This window comes from Alligator sinensis, unplaced genomic scaffold (assembly GCF_000455745.1).
Source record: "Alligator sinensis unplaced genomic scaffold, ASM45574v1 scaffold3_1, whole genome shotgun sequence".
NCBI classification, from domain to species: Eukaryota; Metazoa; Chordata; order Crocodylia; family Alligatoridae; genus Alligator; species Alligator sinensis.
This window is the reverse complement of record NW_005842465.1, coordinates 1,099,388-1,116,830: the sequence shown is the minus strand read 5'-3', so window position 1 is coordinate 1,116,830 and position 17,443 is coordinate 1,099,388. Positions and strand designations below refer to the sequence as shown.

The window sequence follows — 17,443 nt, the reverse complement described above, 5'->3', positions numbered from 1 at the left end:
AAAGAGAATGAGTGATAATTGAAAAGCATACTCCACCCCTGCTCCATGTGGACCCCTACTCCCAGCAGCCATTCTAGCATGTCCATACCTCCATCCCAGTGCAAAAATCCATTTCCTTGCTTAAGACGTGCTCTCCGATTTTGGATGACTAATTTTCATTAAAAGGGTGCATGAAGTAAGAGAGTAAATATAGTATTTACAGATCTCATCTTCAAGGTCATTGCAGGTATAAGTAAAATGGCACGGCCATTATTATAACACAATGCTGAAACATTTAGTTGCTTCTTCCCATGAGACTATTTTGGAACCATTTATTTTCTAACAGTATTATCTGAATCTGAAGATATGAGCCAAGTCTAGCAGATACATTCAACATGGACCAGCTGCTTTACTGAGTGTGATAGTATATCCTGCTATCTACTGAAATCAGTGAAGTTGAGGTGATACAGAATTGTAGGGCATGTAGGCAGGAAGCAGAAACAGTGAAGGACAATTACATTTAAAAATGGATATTTGCCAGATCTACTGCATATAAGCATTATTTGCTTAGTCTATTTTTTTACAATCATATCAGTCAAGACTGCAGAACTAATATAGCCACAGGAGTTGCACTAATTTATTTCTTGCAGCAACAAAACTTTTCAGCTAGATTCCAATTCCAGAATTTTTATTGCCAATGGTTAAGTTCAAGAAGACAAACACCCAATTTCTAGAAACCAAGAATTCATAAGGTTGGCAGAAAAAATAAATAAATAAAAGCTTACTTTGAATTGTAAATTGTAAAAGTCTCATTTTATATGAAAGACATGAAAGAAATTAAAGTGTGAATTAAACAGATGTTATATTTCTGCTGTCACCTCTCTGACCATAACAATACTTTAGAAAGCAATTTCTTCTCATTAGCTCTACTACAGGACCCTATTTTGAGCTAGATAAAAACTCCAAAAAGTTTTTCAAAAGGTTTCAGTTTCATCACATGAAAAAAAAAAAAAAAAAAAAAAAAGTGGCAGCACATTGACAAAATCCTTCACACCAGAAAACACAACACAACAATTTAAAAAGAAAAAAGAAAACTTAGTTTGGCCATTTTCAAGCTACTGGATTATAAATTAGTGAAGTATTTGTTCTGCTTATCATCAATAGCACTTTGCTCTCACAAGCTCTCCAAAAAGCAGTGAATAAAGTAGCTTGACCAACTAACCCACAATATAGTCAAGTTATTTGTGTTTAAAAATAGCAAGAGAGCTACTGGTGTGGCCCTCCATACAAACATAGAACGTTTCACTGGCATTTTACTACACGAAACAGCAGACTTGCTTTATGAACTGATGACCAGACATACAGGTTTTCCTCAATTTATTCAGTATACGCATTCCCGGAAAACGGCGCATAAATGTAATTCATAAAAAGCAAACCTACTTTATAATGTAACAAATAGGGATAGGTTCCCATGGCGGTGAGGGAGGGAGCGAGTGAGTGAGGCTGGGACTAGGGAACGGGCGGGGGAGGGATGCACAAGGTAGCAAAGCAGAGGGAACAGAGCGGCACTCACCCCAGCCCCTGCTGCAGCAGCCCCGGGAGCAGCCAGTGCCAACTGCTTGCAGCCGCTGAGCAGCACCATGCTCCACCTGTCCCCCCACGCCTGGGCTCTGCCTATCCCCACTCACCCCAGCTCCTGGGCTATGCCACGCCACGTGCAGGCACATGGTGTTGGATGCTCCCAGAGTCGCTGCAGCAGAGGCAGGGGTGAGTGCAGACAAGCAGAGCCCTGGGAGGCATGAGGTGCGGCACAGCTTGTCCACAATTACCCTAGCCCCTGGTGCAGTGACCCTGGGAGTGGCTGGCGCCAGTAGTGGAGAGAACCATCAGTGGGCGTGTGGGGTGCACCTCTTGCTGCTCTGTGCCCCCCAGAGGGGCTGTGCGCTTGGGGGCTGTGCTGAGTTCTTCTTGGGGGGCATATGCCCCCAGATCTGCGCGCGGGATAACAGCAGGCTGGGACCCATGGCGGCACCGGGCTCTTCCCAGAGCTGGGTGCAAGCCACACTGAGTGCCAGGAACAGCCCAGTGCCACCACCGGCCCCAGCCTGCAGCAGCAGCCTGTTGTTGTCCCACGTGCAGATCTGGGAGCATGCACCCCCCCCAGGAAGAGCCCAGCACACCCCCCTAGCTCGCAGCCCTTCCGGTGGGTGCAGAGCTGCAAGAGGCACCCCACCTCCCACTGACTGTTCCCTCTGCAGCTGGCACCAGCTGCTCCCAGAGCCGCTGCAGCAGGGACTAGGGTGAATGCGGACAAGCTACACGGCACCCCATGGGCTCCGCTTATTCCCACTCACCCCAGCCCCTGCTGCAGCAGCCCCAGGAGCAGCAGCAGACACTAGCTACCTCCACCAGGGAATAGCACAGCCCAAGAGCTGGGGTGAGCAGGGACAAGTGGGGCCCCAGTACAGGGGGACAGGCAAAGCACAGTGCAGCCCAGTGGCTGCAGGCAGCTGGTGCCGGCCACTCCCAGGGCTGCTGCAGCAGGGGCTGGGGTTAGTGGGGCCCTGGCCCCATGGTCCTTTCCCCTCCCCGCAGCAGACTTACCTGGTTGGGCCCGGGGGGGCGGAGGGGTGGTGCTATGCCGATCGCGTAAGAGTGAATTTACCTTGCATATAATGAATTATGGGTCTACAAATGTTCATCGCATAAGAGTGAATTTGCATATACAAAACCCAGATTAAAATCAAGGGAAACCTATATTCTGTCCATGATGGACTGCCCTGGGCTCCCTGAAGGGAAGGCTGACTGAGCACATCTTGTGAGCTACGAGTTTTGGAGGGGGCACCTGAAGCAGGCAGAGTACCCAGGAATTTTTTCAGTGGATTTTGACCTCATTTAATCTTAAATCCACAGCCAAGCAAAAGCAAGACACTTCAGACACACCCTTCTCCATTAACTCCATTATGATTTGGTATTGCAGAGATGGCAATACGCCACTGCAATTTCTAGGCATAACAATTTTACTTTGAGTCGATTACTTTATCTTTGTTGATTTGCTAGTTAAAAGTAGCTTCTCACATATCAGCTGTCTGAAGCTACAATAATTCAACAGCAGCATTTTTTTTTTTTTACCTATTTAATGACTAACTTTAAATATGCTTAATACTGTTTTCCAGTCTGCTATATACCAGGAAGGCCTCCATCAGAGTCAGTTTAGCACAGTACTCGCGTATAAGGTCTCTCATTACTGAACAGTGTTCAATGAATGAGTAGCCCCTCCAGACAGGTAACAAAGATTACATGCTGCCTCTGGGACAAATCAGAAACAATGAGTCAGCTGATTTGTCTACTGGAAGCTCTGGAGAAGGGAAAAGAAGGAGTTTGTGCATGAATACTTTACCTGTTGTTGAGAATTGTAATCAAAGAGCCCCACAGTTGCTGCTGCTGAGTCCACTGGTACTTGAGTGCCAGAGTAATCAAACTGAAGAGGCTCCATGCCAACATGTTCCATCGGATCCAAAGGAACACTCTGGGACTCCATGTTGGAGAAATCTTCCACAGGCTTGGCACCATTAGTACTCGTCAGCTGGGCTAAGCCCTCCGATCCATTCTGGTTTGGACCCAGAAGATCCACTTCATTAGCAGAATTCGGACAGTTACCAGGTGTACGGCTACATAGAAAGATGGATGCAAGTATGATTTAGGTACAGCTGGTCAAAACAATTCAGTAGTTATTTCCACTGTTAAATTAAGCACAATCCAAGTATTCTACATGAGTATTTCTTCTATATGAGATTCTCTTCAAAGAACAAGTAAACCAATAGGGTGGCATGATTATCTTATCTAAGGATAGATGGAAATAGCTCACTAGTGAAACCATCCATTTCTTAAAATTATATATTCCAGTCCAAAAAGTTAAAAAATGTCATTGTAATAATGCTGTCCTGTTTGTATATGAAAAATAGCATTGCTATCTGTAGCACCATATATGCCCTTGTAGAGCTACCAAAAGCAGATGAACAGACATGCACCCTGTCTGTCGCACCACGGAAGTGGTGCATGGCTACAACCGTGGCCTTGATCCAAGCAGACTTTTTCTCTAGTGCTATGTTTCGTAATGCCATGTGTAATGTGTACAGTTATATGTACAGGGGGTCTCTTACTCCCTCCCAGCATCCTATAGTGCTCTGCTCTGGCCCCCGCCTCCCTTCCCCGAGGGGGAGGAAGAGGGGCAGCAGCAAGTTTGCTTTGCCCACGGAGGATGATGAACCTCAAAGAACACAGCTGTCCCCAGAGCTGCATTTCTCCTTGACCACCACCCCTCCAAAGGTGGTGCGCTGTTTTTGAGTCCATGGAGTGCAAAAATAAGTATTTAAAAACAGATGCAGAATGCACATTGGAGGAAAAAAAATCCAAACTCTTCTTAGGGAAATGGAGATATAGGGCCTATATAACTTCCTAGACTTAATTACTCTAGCTTCATCTGAGAGCTGAATGCTAAGCTATTGGGATGTGGATACCATCTGTGGCAATTAACTGATTAGCAAGGAACGGGGTAGGAGCTGAAACTGATTGGAAACATTTTGGACAGTGTAGCTCCCTTCAGACGCCACACTTCTCTAAGAGCCAGAATTTAACAGGTGAACACTCAAAGAGTCCCCTCCCTGTAATTTGTATAAACAGCAAGAACAGTTCTCTAGAGGGTTCGAAATAGCACAGACTCTTGGTAATGCTTTTTAGCAGAAACAAGTTAATGGAAGCATAGCACTATGCTTTGAAGGGTTTCCCCAATTTATTTTTTAAAAGACATTTGTTTTGTGAAATATGTATGTGGTTCCACTCCTGTTTTAAAAATCCCATCTTTAATATTTAGCTCAATTTCTGAATGCTTAAATCATAAATGTTGGTCAGTCATGACTGACACTTCATAAGGAACCCAAGAGGGGAACTCTAACATGACTACCCAAGACCTCTCTCCAAGATATGCCCATTGCCCTGAACGCTTAACACAAAATGGGGGTTATTTTATCATCACAAAGTCAGTTCTTCCGGAGGGTAAAAAGTCAATTTACATGTTATGATGGATTTTTAGGTTTGGAGAAGCCAGTCATGAAGAAAAAAAAAAAAAGCACTAGAAAATTGCTACTGTTAGAATTTTTTAAAAGGTGTATATTCCCAGAGCCACTAAGCAATTATTCCAATATTTAATGCTGTTGCTCTACAACTGCACCCCTTAAAATCTGTCTATAGTTCCTGTCGTGCTATTTTAATTGCTTCACATAGCTTTGGACTAAAAGGTGGAATAATTCATCATAACTGCACAGCCAATGATATACAGTCATATGTTAAAATATATGATAAACTGGCATATGTCTCAGAGCTTCAGATTTTTTAAAGTAGTCTTCTTGGACTTTGAAATGACACCGACATAGCAAGCGCATAGGATGTCGTAGGATATGCGGCAGCAAGCACACATGCATTCTCCCGTACAATCTGATGGCCAAGATCCAGGAAGTTTTCACAAAACCAACAGAAAAAGAAAACTTAAAAAAATTAGACTACAGACTATAAACATCTAAGAACAGTTTCTTACGGGAAATAGTTGAAATGACACAATCAATTTTAAACCAAGGTGGTGTATAAATAAAGCAAAATATATATTACACATACAGCCACCCAATTTACTTGATTACAAGACAAGGTCCCATCTTCCCCCCATTTAACAAGAGTTCCTCCTCTTGGAATCGAATACTGGTGGCGAGGGAGGGGGTTAGGCAGCTACTCCAGCTCCAGCTCTGGTTCTGGCCCTACCCTGAGGAAAACCACAGCTGCTGCCTGCAACCCCTGCTTTTCCACCCTGCAGCCTCAGGCCCCTGGTCCGCCCCCCAGCACTGCTTCTGCCCTCCTGCAGTCTCCCACTTCCCTGCTCCCCCCTCCACATCTGCAGCCTCTGCCATGGCCTTCCCCTATCTCTTTGCTCTGGCCCCAGCAGGCTTTGCCCCAAGCCATGGAACACAGATGAAGCCTGCAGGAACAAAGGTCAGCAGGGAGGGGGAGGGATAGGTAATAGGGCAAGTTGCCTGCTCTCCCCACCACCTCCCCACTATCACCCCCCCACACACTGCACCCCCACCCCCGCTGAAACCTGTACCACTACTTTCCCTGTTGCAGGGAAATTGGGTAGATATGAGGGTGTATGTATTTGTATTTATTAACCCTCCCCCCTCCCAGCACAGACCTTGCCCTGCACAGATCAGTGAATGGACAAGAACTGAAGTCATTCTCCGTCTCCTGCATCTATGAGGATTCCCTGTTTGTACCTATTGATGTGCTGTCAACAAAAATAAATAGACCTGAGCAAACAGAGGCTTTTCTGCCACTTATTACAAGACTTGTTTTGCAGGATTTCCAAAGGTAAAAGTAATGCATTAATCTAATTCATAAGTGATCGTGTACATACCTGAAATCTTTAACATCTGGATCAATCCCATTTTGTACAGGCAAACCATTGGTCTTATCCATCACATCTCCTTCCTCCTTTAGATCGCCTAATTTATCTCCATCAAATGTACCCTTATTTTTCTTATCACCTTTATCATTTTCATCATTTTCTGCATCCCTTGGCCCCTGGACAAAATATACCCATTCATTTTAATATGCTCATTTAGTTTTCTTTAGAGATGTTTAGCAGCAAGCTTAATCACATTACATTAAATATGATGCATCACATTAAAACATCATTTTACTTGCAGCAACAGGTAATAGTAAAGATTACCATGACTGTAAAAGATAACGAAATTAGCGTTCTCCTATTTTTTAAAAGAAGCTGGACAAAATTGTGCATAACCTATTTCCTATGCTTAGTGAGGCAGGGCAAACTTTCAAGGGAAGTGCCTAGTAGAAATAATGGGTAACATCTTTAAAAATACTTATATCCCATTTTCAAAAATGACTTCGGTGTAACATTTTCATGCTTAAATATTTGCAAAACTGGCAATAGTGTCACATATTTGTGAAGACAAGGGCAGAGTTGGAACTGGATATTACAATTTTTAAAACCAAGACAGGGATATACGTAGATATACTGCTGTCTGAACTGCTTCTCACTCTTACACTAACTAAACTTAACATTGTGGGTGTTCCTCTAATTTAGTTATAGAAGGTAAGAAATTAAATCTAAATAGCCAGATGACATTAAAGAAAGCAGTGATCATCTGCTGCCTTCTATTTCAAATGAGGGAAAGTATATTATGCATGACAGCAAAAGTGCCAGAACATCATAGAATTAAATCAGTTTCCATTCTTCCTCATCATAAATGTAATTAGTGGATGAACTTTGTTACTTTTAAATACAAAATGCCTCATTAAAAACCACGAAACATTTCTGAAACCACCTTCCAATAAAACAATATTTTTGCTCATTAGTATCAGGCAGCAAACTGGGAAACACTAGTTATACAAACACACTTTGAGCCTAATCTTGTAACTTTTACTCATCCAAGTAACAGTTACATATCATACTATTAGCTTTATAACTGAGCCTTTCACTTAAAACCAATTTCACATTTTAAATATTACAAAAATAGATACAGTGCACATCATATTGAACATACCTGGGCAAGTTTCCTTTAAAAATAGAATATAAAGTTAGCATCAGGCAGACAAGGTTCCTTGTCCTTAGACCAACACGGCTACAAACCTACACGCAATTTAGCACCTGCACATTATGGATTTGGAATTGTATGGGTATGTTTTAAAACACAGATTTTACCACAAAATGCAATTCAAGACTTTTCAGCAATGTTGGATGGGCTAATGGCTTGTCTACTCACTATTTTTTTTAGAACTGGTCAGAAACTAAGCCTCATTTCTTTCTTATTAATAGCTACAGCTGAACAAATTTACCAAGTACCTACTAGGCAAGGACAGCTAAAGAAGATGTAAGTGCCTGCAGCAGGGTACAGGGGTATGTTTGATGGCAACCTCAAAACAGTTACCTCAAGAAGTACATTCCCTGATATGAGATTTAAGTGCCCCGACATCATCACCCAGACCCCTCCTATAAATCAAGTCAAACTGGTAGATATCTGATAGATTTAGTGATCTTATTCTTGGCGGATTCAGAGGCACAACTTCTTCCCATTGTAACAAGTTAGGATTGGTTATGTCTTTATTTCTATACAAGAACGAAGGTGTTAAATATCACATGTTAAGTAGTGGTTATTCTGCTTCTGTGACCAGTGTTCTTCCCATTACATGCCTTTGGTAATTAAAAAGGAGAGATATACTATACAGGTTCCCCTCACTTTATGCTGTACATACATTCCTGGAAAACAGTGCATAACTTGAATTTGGATAAAAGGAACCCACTTTACAATGCAACAAATAGGGATACGTTCCAAGACCTTGAGCGTACTGACCCCCAGACCCATTTCTACCACTTTTACAAAGACAATTTTGGTACTCACCAACAGCAGACAGTACACACAAGCACAAGGCACTATCATAATGGGGATGGGAACTACAGAAATACGTGTTGCAGACAACAAGCTAGAAGCACAGATCTACATCGAAGACTATATTTTGATACACATTATTCCCACAATGCACCGTACAAAGCAGCTGACCGTGCGCTCCCACCACACCGATCGCACAGGAGTGAATTTACCTCACATAACAAATTTTTGGTATTAAATGGGTCATCGCATAAGAGCGAATTCACACAGAACCCACGTAAAGCCAGTTAACTTGTACTGTCCTTGAAATAAATCCAACCGCGTCATTTTTGCTTTTAGCATCACTTTTGCTAGCGGAGAAAAAGAAGCTGACAACAAAGCGTTAAGACTATTACAGCCAGAGATGTAATGTCCCAAAATAGCAAGCTTGTAACAAGATCAGAAGATCCTGGCCACCTTGCTCCAGTTGCATTCCACAACATGTGGAATGTGTGTCTTTAGGAAGGAATGGGGGAAAAATAGTAGAGAACAGCAGAGGCACAGGCAGGACAGAAAGAAAGATCTCAGAAAATCCAAATTTCAGAATCAGATACTTACGAATCCTCCTTTTCTCAGACAAGAATCCCCGGGAGATGAGCTCAACACGTATTCTACCATGCTAACTCCAAGCCCTCCACTCTCCGACCGTGGCGACAGCACTGAGTTGACCTCACTATGAAAGCCCTGACCAGGTCTTCTCTGAACCATGATTGGCTGGGAAACAGAATGATCTGCAACAAAACACATGTATGAGTTTAAAATCTGATCATATGTGATTACTAAATAAAGCAAGCCATTAGAAAAAGATGGTAGTTTTTTTTAAGTGCCCGAAACATAGAAAGTATACTTTAAGCAAACAAAATGTTGCCATTTTGACCCTGATGTTGTACTATAGGAGTAACAGAAAAAGACTTTGTTAGCAAACACCAGAAAAGTATAGGCAGTTGTATGGGTTAAGTTGAATCCTTAAAGTTCTCCCTGTTAATTTAAACGTTACAGTTAACCCTTATTAAAATATGATCTAATTTACTTAATATGATGACCGCTTTTTGTCAAAAGACTGAAATTTAATTTCTAACGTAGTGAGGAAAATTCAACTAAGCTAATCTGCGTCTAATACGGCCCTTACAGAAAATGTCACTAAAGATTGGTAAGCACTAAACTCTGATCAAGACCTTCAACTTCCACTGACTTCAAAGGCATTAGTGGTGCTCAGTTGCTGGCACCCCATATCACTGAAAAAAGCTGAAAAGTTTAGAGTTTTAGAAATACCCTTTTCAAAGCACATTTCGATATATCCACAACAAACAAACAATAAGACTATGAAGGCTGCAAAAGTCAGGAACTGCAAGAATTAAGGTTCACTTTGCCTCCAGGCACCTATGAATTAAAATACAGTAACTATCTATCTATAATCCTAAGGGTGTTCTTGTGTGCTTGTTTTTTAAACTGATTAATTCTCTCCCAGAAGGCTGCAGTGTCTCCAAGTCATCAGCTATGTCATCTCTAGTAGGCACAAGCAGCAACAATACCTCTCTGCCTCTAGATATGACTGTGTGCACAGGGGTATTAACAATAAGTAAAGAAAGAGGCAAAACTAGAGGAAAAACGTTGGGAGTGTTTAAGCTCCGAAGTCACTTAAGATAAACTGACAGTCAACAGATTTTAGGTCTTATTTTTAGAAGTGCAACCAAAGTGACTTAGGCAATTTCAAAACTGCTTACAACTCTCAGGCTCTTGCCTCAGCATGCTTTCTCCTAAATCAAAGAGTGTTTCAGTGGGTAAAGAGTTGACTTCAGATCACTTCTGATTGTGCCCCTTTTGCAGCTTGAGCTCTGTGCAAGGAAAATTCAAGAGACTCAGTAGGGCCTGGAGCAGAACTGGGCAAAATGCGGCCCGTGGGCCACATGTGGCCTGCCAGATATTCCATCTGGCCCGCGGGGCCCCTAAAAAATGTAGAAAATTAATATTAATCTGCCCTGAGCTGCCTGTCATGTGGCCCTTGATGGCTTGCCAAAACTCAGTAAGCAGCCCTCCACCCAAAATAACTGCCCGCCCCTGGCCTGGAGGCATGGTTAGTATGCAAGTACAATACAGCAAATAGAGAGAAAAAGGGTAGGACATTCTACTGAGTATGTGCAAATGCTGTTTCAGTTAACGACACAGTGAAATAATCTGAACACCTTTGCCTTGAGGGCTGAAAGAGAGAGAGTTCCCAGGACCACACCCCTGACAAAGATCAGCTCCATCATATATACATCAAATCACTACAACACTTAAAAAAAAAAATTCTACTTTTTTTTTTTTAAAGAACTGTTCACAAACCATCTCTTCCCTAATCTTGTTCCTTTACATCTTTCTCCAAATTTAAGAAAATCATTCAACCAGAACCAGGGAACAGGCATGGAAAATTTCAGTCCACATTGTTTTGTCAAAATAGTCTGTCAAAAGCTATAAGCAAACCAAAATAGAAAGTTTATAATAAATCTTAGGCAGCCCTAAAATTGCTACTGCCCCAACCATGTTACAACAGTATGCCAGATATATGATTTATTACAGCAAGTACATATTTAGCAGGCTAAGGCACGGGTGTCAAACTCACTTGGGCTGGCAGGCCAGATTCATACCATGGGACTTCTCATGCGTCAGACAACCCACCTCCAACAGTGGGGGAAAAAGAGCCAGCATTAACCCATATATGCTGATTATTTACCTTGGTCAGCCAGCATGGGGTGGAGGGAAATCCCCAACAGAGATCTCGACTGGATATTTGGTGTCAGGGCAACCAGCATGTACAGGGTTAACCGCATCACCGCTTACCTCACCATGACCAATAGGGGATCTCAACCCAGACATTCTGCAGTGGGATGATGGTGGGAGGTTAACCTCCTAAACACAGGGGCTCCGGCAGCTTCAGGATTAATACTGACCCTGCTCACCCTGCCACAGAATTTCCAGCCCCGTAGGCAGGATCTTATGGTGGGTCTTCTGGACCCCAAGAGGCCCCCAAGCCAGATAGATCATTTCTACAGTCTGGATCCAGCCCATAAACCATGCGTCTAACTCTCCTGATGTAAGGTATTTTAATCACTCTGCTGTAAGGTACTGTAATTACTCAAGGCTGCTTTTAAGACTATCATGCAGTGCATGTAATTCAAAATAAAATGACCAGCAATAAATTTCAAAGCACTTTCAATACTACAAAATGTAACATGGATTTTAAATTGAGCTCTTTCAGGGTCTATTTTACTTTATTTCTATTCATACTTCTGCAAGTTCGTCAGCTTTTTTTTTACCTCCACCTTAGTAGTTCTTGAAGGACACGCATGGATGGCTATTCTGCACAGAGAAGGCTAGGTTTTTGATCATCTGGAAGCTATGAAATTTAGAATTGGCCAATCTGCTGCAAAAGTTTATTACAGAAGTCCATGTTCAACTCCAAGTAAATTAGATGAATAAGTGTACTACCTGATGTTCCCCAAGCACTGTCTCTCCACTGATCTCCCAGAAATATCCCTTTTGGTCCATCCTTGCTGGAATCATCAGATTCCCAAAACTTCTTACCCGGCAACAGCTGCTGTAAATAAAAAAACAAGCCTGTTTAAAACCAGCATAAAAATGGCAGTGTAAGCTATAAACATTTTCTTTCTAGCACAAAAAAAGAATCTGAATATTTACATGCTCCTAGGGTGAGAACCATGAAGCAACTGTGACACCCTGTGGAAGCACAAAGCAACTCATAACCAAAAGAAGGGTTCTTTATTTGTCAAAGCAAACACACAATACAGGCAATCACAAGCTTCTATACATGGAGAGCCACCTGTAACAGATAGATTAGTTTAAAAAACATGTTCTGGTCAAAATGTGCCATAATAATTCGAAAAACATTTGAATTAACAGCTATCTATGAAACAAAACACTGATTCATACAGAATCTACATTTATTACACAATAGATTTTCTTAATTTTGTAAACTGCAGAACATTCAGAGGTGCTGAGGGCTTTTAACTCTCACTGCCTTCCACAGGAGTTGAGAGCACTCAAAGCTTTGCAACATATTCATAAACACCAATAAGAGTGAACAGTTTTGGGCCACTGAATCTACACAGCTTCATGCCGTTCTGAAAAGTATTTTTTTTTTTCCTTTTTATTTAAGCAAGAAACAAAACAGCTTCAGCTTAAATGAATTCCAGTGAGGTTGAGTGATGGCAAAAAAGGACAGATTTAACTGTACACCCTATATAGCAGATATTCCTGAAAATATCAATTCCAAATAAAAAACAAACCAAACCCTGGCTTGTGGCACCTACAGATGGTTAAAACAATTTCAAATCCTTAGATGGTAACAGTAACAATCTCTAAATTAAATCCTTAATCTCATTGCAAGGAAGAGAAACAGAAACAATAGCACATCCATAGGGAAGTAAATTTAGCTGCTGAATTCTAGATAGAATGAAAGGAACTGGAAGATTAGCTAGCACATCCCAGTGATTTAGTTCAGATTCCTATAGTATGAAACATCTTGGGACCAGTCATAGTGCCCTACATATTAAACATGCTAAACAGCTGAGTCTGTAAAGTTCAGCTGTAGATGAATTTATGGATTACTAGACTGAAAAAAGCAAGCATTAATGATTTATAAAAGAAGAGAACTTTATATTCTGGCCAGGGGGGTAAGAAGCAGTTACGAAAGTCCTAGTCAGTACTTATTTTTAACTTGAGGAAGTCCCATTCCATTCAGAAACACGTAAAACAACATCTCTGCAACAGAGGACAGCCCTAAATTCATGGATTTGGGTAACGAGAATAGTAGGTTAAGCTAGAGACGTCGAACATACAGCACCTAGGGCAGTTTTACCTAGAGGAGAGAGTTCAGGAGAAAGGTGAACTGGGCAGAGCCGCTGCCAAGATCTGCAATACAAAGCCACACTGGAAGGGGCATTTGGTAGGGTGAGGTGGGCGCAGGGTGAGCAGTGGCTTCCGGCCACTGGAGATGGGTCCAGATCCAGCCCAAGAGGTGACTCGCACTCTGGATCTGGCTGGGGGGAGCAGCTGACAAACTAGTTTGACACACCCGAGTTAAACAAATGAGCACAAAACAGGTACTGCAAGGAAAGTGATATCAAATACTATCCTAGCCCATGAAAAGAAGAATTCCCCGAGTCATAAAATTACAAGAGATATAAGGTGGATTACATACAGTTATATAACTGACAGTGTTGATGCTGGATATCGAACAGTACTGCGTTGGCACCGTGGCAGTCAGATTATAAACTGTCTGATTAAAGGAGGTGGTGAATGGATAAGATCAATTATAGGAATTACATAATCATGTCTTATGGTAAGAAAAAATTATGAAAGCGAATTGGCCCAAAAACACCTGAATGCTTTACCAGAGTGTCTGCACAAGTAGAGGACAGAGACCAAGCTGAAATGGTACAATTAACAAACAGGACTACTGCTGTTATAGCCACAAACCTCCAGCTGCCTGCTTTAAAACCAGGAAAATTCAGAGATAGCAAACACACACATGACCCTACTTAACCACTGAACAAATGCTCCACCTCACACGTGGTCCTAGCCAACCATGGGCATAAACTAATACGCAAGGAAAGGCAACCTCCAAAATACGGAAGGTCTAAATCAGGGGATGATGTTCTCTGCTTAGTGGTAAAGCCAGAAATACGCTGGGCTCTAGATCTAAGCAGAGAGGCCTACTATGCCTCAGAGGCTTAAGAGACAGACAGGATTTGCCTTCAGGAGGATTAGTTTACTTCACAGGACTCGGGATGGAAATATTCAGGTTAGGTATTATGCCATGTATCACAAAAAGATGTAAATACAAATAAGTCTAGGAAGCAGAACCATCTCAACGAAACTGCAATTTCCTCTTTTTTTGAATCACTCAGATAAACTCCCTTCCCCTTGTCCACCTTCTCCTTCAACCTCATCAGGCAATCAAAGGGATTCAATTTTTACAAAATGAGAAGTATAACTTCCCAAGTAAAGCAGAATATGCAGGTTGCAGCAGAGAAGAAAAAAAAAAGGTAAGCATATCTACTTCTATCATTACTGGATATTAAAAACCAATGACCTATCCTACTCTTTAAAAAATGGGTTAAACACTCTCTCACAAATGAAATAGTTACACATGAGCTAGCAAGAAACCTATGGCATTCATTAGTCCTTGTGCTCTGTAGTTACACATTACAAAATCAGAACCTAACAGGCTCCTCTTAGCAGAGGAGAAAGATGGCCAAGTATTCTCTCACACTGACCTTTCTATACCAAGTCTGAAATTTCCAATCATAAAGTACCAAACTTTAATTGCATCCTCCATTATTTCAATATATGAAGACTCCACCACCTCAGGTGGTGACCTTGCCTCCTATTTTTGTGTCTTGCTCGCCAATTTAATTTCTCAAGGTATTTCAATTCATTTTCAACCTTATTTTTAGGAGCAAGTCATTCGCCACCACTGCTCCAAAAATTTAATGATCCCCCAGTGAGGATTCTGACACTGGTGGTATTAGTCACCACCTCCATTTCTCATCTTCTTTCTTTAGATACAACAGAACTGAAGCATTTAGGAGATCTGAAAAATAGTTTGCTCCCTTCACTCCTGGAGCAGTCAAGTGTTATGTAAGGGTTTTCCCCTTCTGTCCTTTCATACTCTGGGACTCAAGGCCATCAAACTTCAGAGCAGCTGGGGCCCATGCTACTCTAGCAACATCCCCTCTTCCCTCCTGACCTCTCTCTGCCCCACACAATCTCCATGAACAAGAGCAGGAAGCTGAGAGAGAGCGCGAGAGAGAGAGCCCAGACATCCTGGTTGCAGCGTCAGCAGCCGCAGCAGTGATGGGATAGGTACCTAGGCAGGACCCCAGGCTGCAAATAAATCCTTTGTAAGCTGTATGCCACCCATGGACCGTGAGTTAGACAGCTCTTCTCTGATCTAATTCCTAATACAATCTGTGAAAGCTAAAGTTAGCAACTGGGGTAGGAAACTTCTTCTAAAGCATGTGTGGGCTGATACGACCCATGGACAGATCTTGCCTGACTGGATCAGACTCATGGCTGCCACCACAGCACTCTGCATGGGGCCAAGCCCCTGCTGTTCTCCCTAGGGCTGCCTGCACTGTGCTCTTGCCCGCACTGCACCTGCTGGCTCAGGCACCAGCCAGCAAGTGCAGCTTCCAGGACTGTTTCTAGTGCTGCTCTGCTCCTTCCACCTCCAGCGAGAGCCACCAGGCTGAAGCTTCCCCCCGCCCACCCCAAGCAGCACAACAGGGGCAGGACCAGGAGGAGAATCCACCACTGGAGGCAAGGGATGCAGAGCAACACCCAGTCAGCCGTAGCTGCAGCCACACCAGAAACAGTCCTACCGAAAGCCGTGCATGCTGGCTGGGGCCCTAGGGGGAGCTTCAGCTGGGCAGCTCTGCCCTAGTACATAGGGCTCGGGCTCCAGCTCCTAGCTGCCTTCCCCCCTGCTCCTCCTGCCCAGCGCAATGAGCAGGCATGGCACAAGCTGCTGCTGCCGAGACGTCAGGACAAGTTCCCCCCACCATGGGCTATAGTGCAGACTCCCCAAGAGCTGCCACTCTGGAGACCACCTGAATCAGAACCCAAGGTTAGCACCTAAAGTTATATTACTGGTGAATTTAGTTCTGGTCTCACTTTTGCCAGCAATCCAGCTCATGGTAATTTCCCATAAAAGAAAAATTACTGTACAAGTCTCTTATCCCATCCACTTTCAGACCAGGGTGGAAAGTGAAATGGACCTGCCAAAACCATTACCTAAAAAAGAACCTTTACTTATTTTCTAGGATGGTAGCTGAAAATGCAAATGAGGATGAAGTATTCTGTATAAGTCACACCCCCTGTAAGGGAAAAGGAAGTGAGATAAGGCAAGCAGTGGGGTTGCAGGAACAAGGAATAATCTTTTTCAATGTTACATGATTTGTTTACAATGAAAATGAACTCCTTTCATGAATGCTGAATCATTTTTAAAAGATTTTTCCCTCTCACACTGGAAGTAACATGGTGCATGATATTTGGACCAGTAAAAAAAGGTAATTATTTCCATTTAAAAAAAAAATAAAAAAATTAAAAATGAACCTATCTGGAATATTGCAAGACGAGTCAGCAAAGTAATTGCACGTCTCAATGGGGGTGAGAGTAGTCTGCCAGACAGCTGTTACGTTTTTATATAATTTTTCAGTGCAATTGCTTTTAAAACTTCAGGATGCAAATTGCTTTAAATAGCCACAGTCCTAAAAATGTTCTTATCCTCTGAAAGAAATGAAATTTAGGCTTCACTATTATACAAATACCTTAGCAGATGAAATCAGCGGCAGGAAAATAAGCAGTCAGCATTTTTTCATTATTAAATTTTCAGAATTCAATGCGTCTTCCAGGTGGAATTTAAACACTGACAAATAAAAATTAGAGTCTTAATGTTACATCTAGGGGTGCACCAATAGAGATTTTGGGGCCAATATCAATAGCTGATTTTAAGGATGTATATCGGCTGATGCCAATCTGATTTTCATACAGCTGTGAGCAGCTGGTAAGTCTGTTGTGGTAGAAGGGGAGGGGCATGGGGGGGAGGGCAGATCAATGCCCCCCACAGTGAGTGAGGGAGGGAGTGGGGCAGGGGCTAAGGCAGAAGCTGCCCAGCCAGCGTGAGGCAGGGTGCGGGACAGAGCCATGGCTCATCCGGGGGGTGGCTCACACTGCTGCACGTACCCTGGAAGGGCATGGGGGGGAGGATGTGTGCCCCCCAGATCTGCCAGGGGGCAGGAGAAGGGGGACAAACACTGCAGCTGTAGGCTGGGGTTGCACCGGACTCTTCCTGGCATGTGGTAGGGGGAGGGGGAAGGCTAGGTGGGGGAATACACTCAGGACGGTGGTGGTGCTGGGAGAGAGGGCTATGGTGAAATTTGGAGTTGCTGCAACCGACCCCCCCC

General features: G+C 42.9%; 1 protein-coding gene across 11 annotated transcripts in view; it reads right to left on the bottom strand.

Annotated features, from left to right (window-relative positions):
• PUM1 (pumilio RNA binding family member 1) overlaps window positions 1-17,443 on the bottom strand; it is a 131,832-nt gene that overhangs the window by 61,717 nt on the left and 52,672 nt on the right. For 7 of the 11 annotated variants that reach the window (XM_006030837.3, XM_006030838.3, XM_025212497.1 and 4 more), the window contains 4 exons: window positions 11,943-12,051; window positions 9,033-9,205; window positions 6,440-6,606; window positions 3,380-3,650 (listed from right to left, as the gene is read on the bottom strand). In XM_006030837.3, coding sequence (XP_006030899.1) covers window positions 3,380-3,650; window positions 6,440-6,606; window positions 9,033-9,205; window positions 11,943-12,051 — 720 coding nt within the window. The remainder of the gene's footprint in view (window positions 1-3,379; window positions 3,651-6,439; window positions 6,607-9,032; window positions 9,206-11,942; window positions 12,052-17,443) is intronic. The other 4 variants (XM_025212499.1, XM_025212500.1, XM_025212501.1 and 1 more) reach the window with 2 other exon arrangements.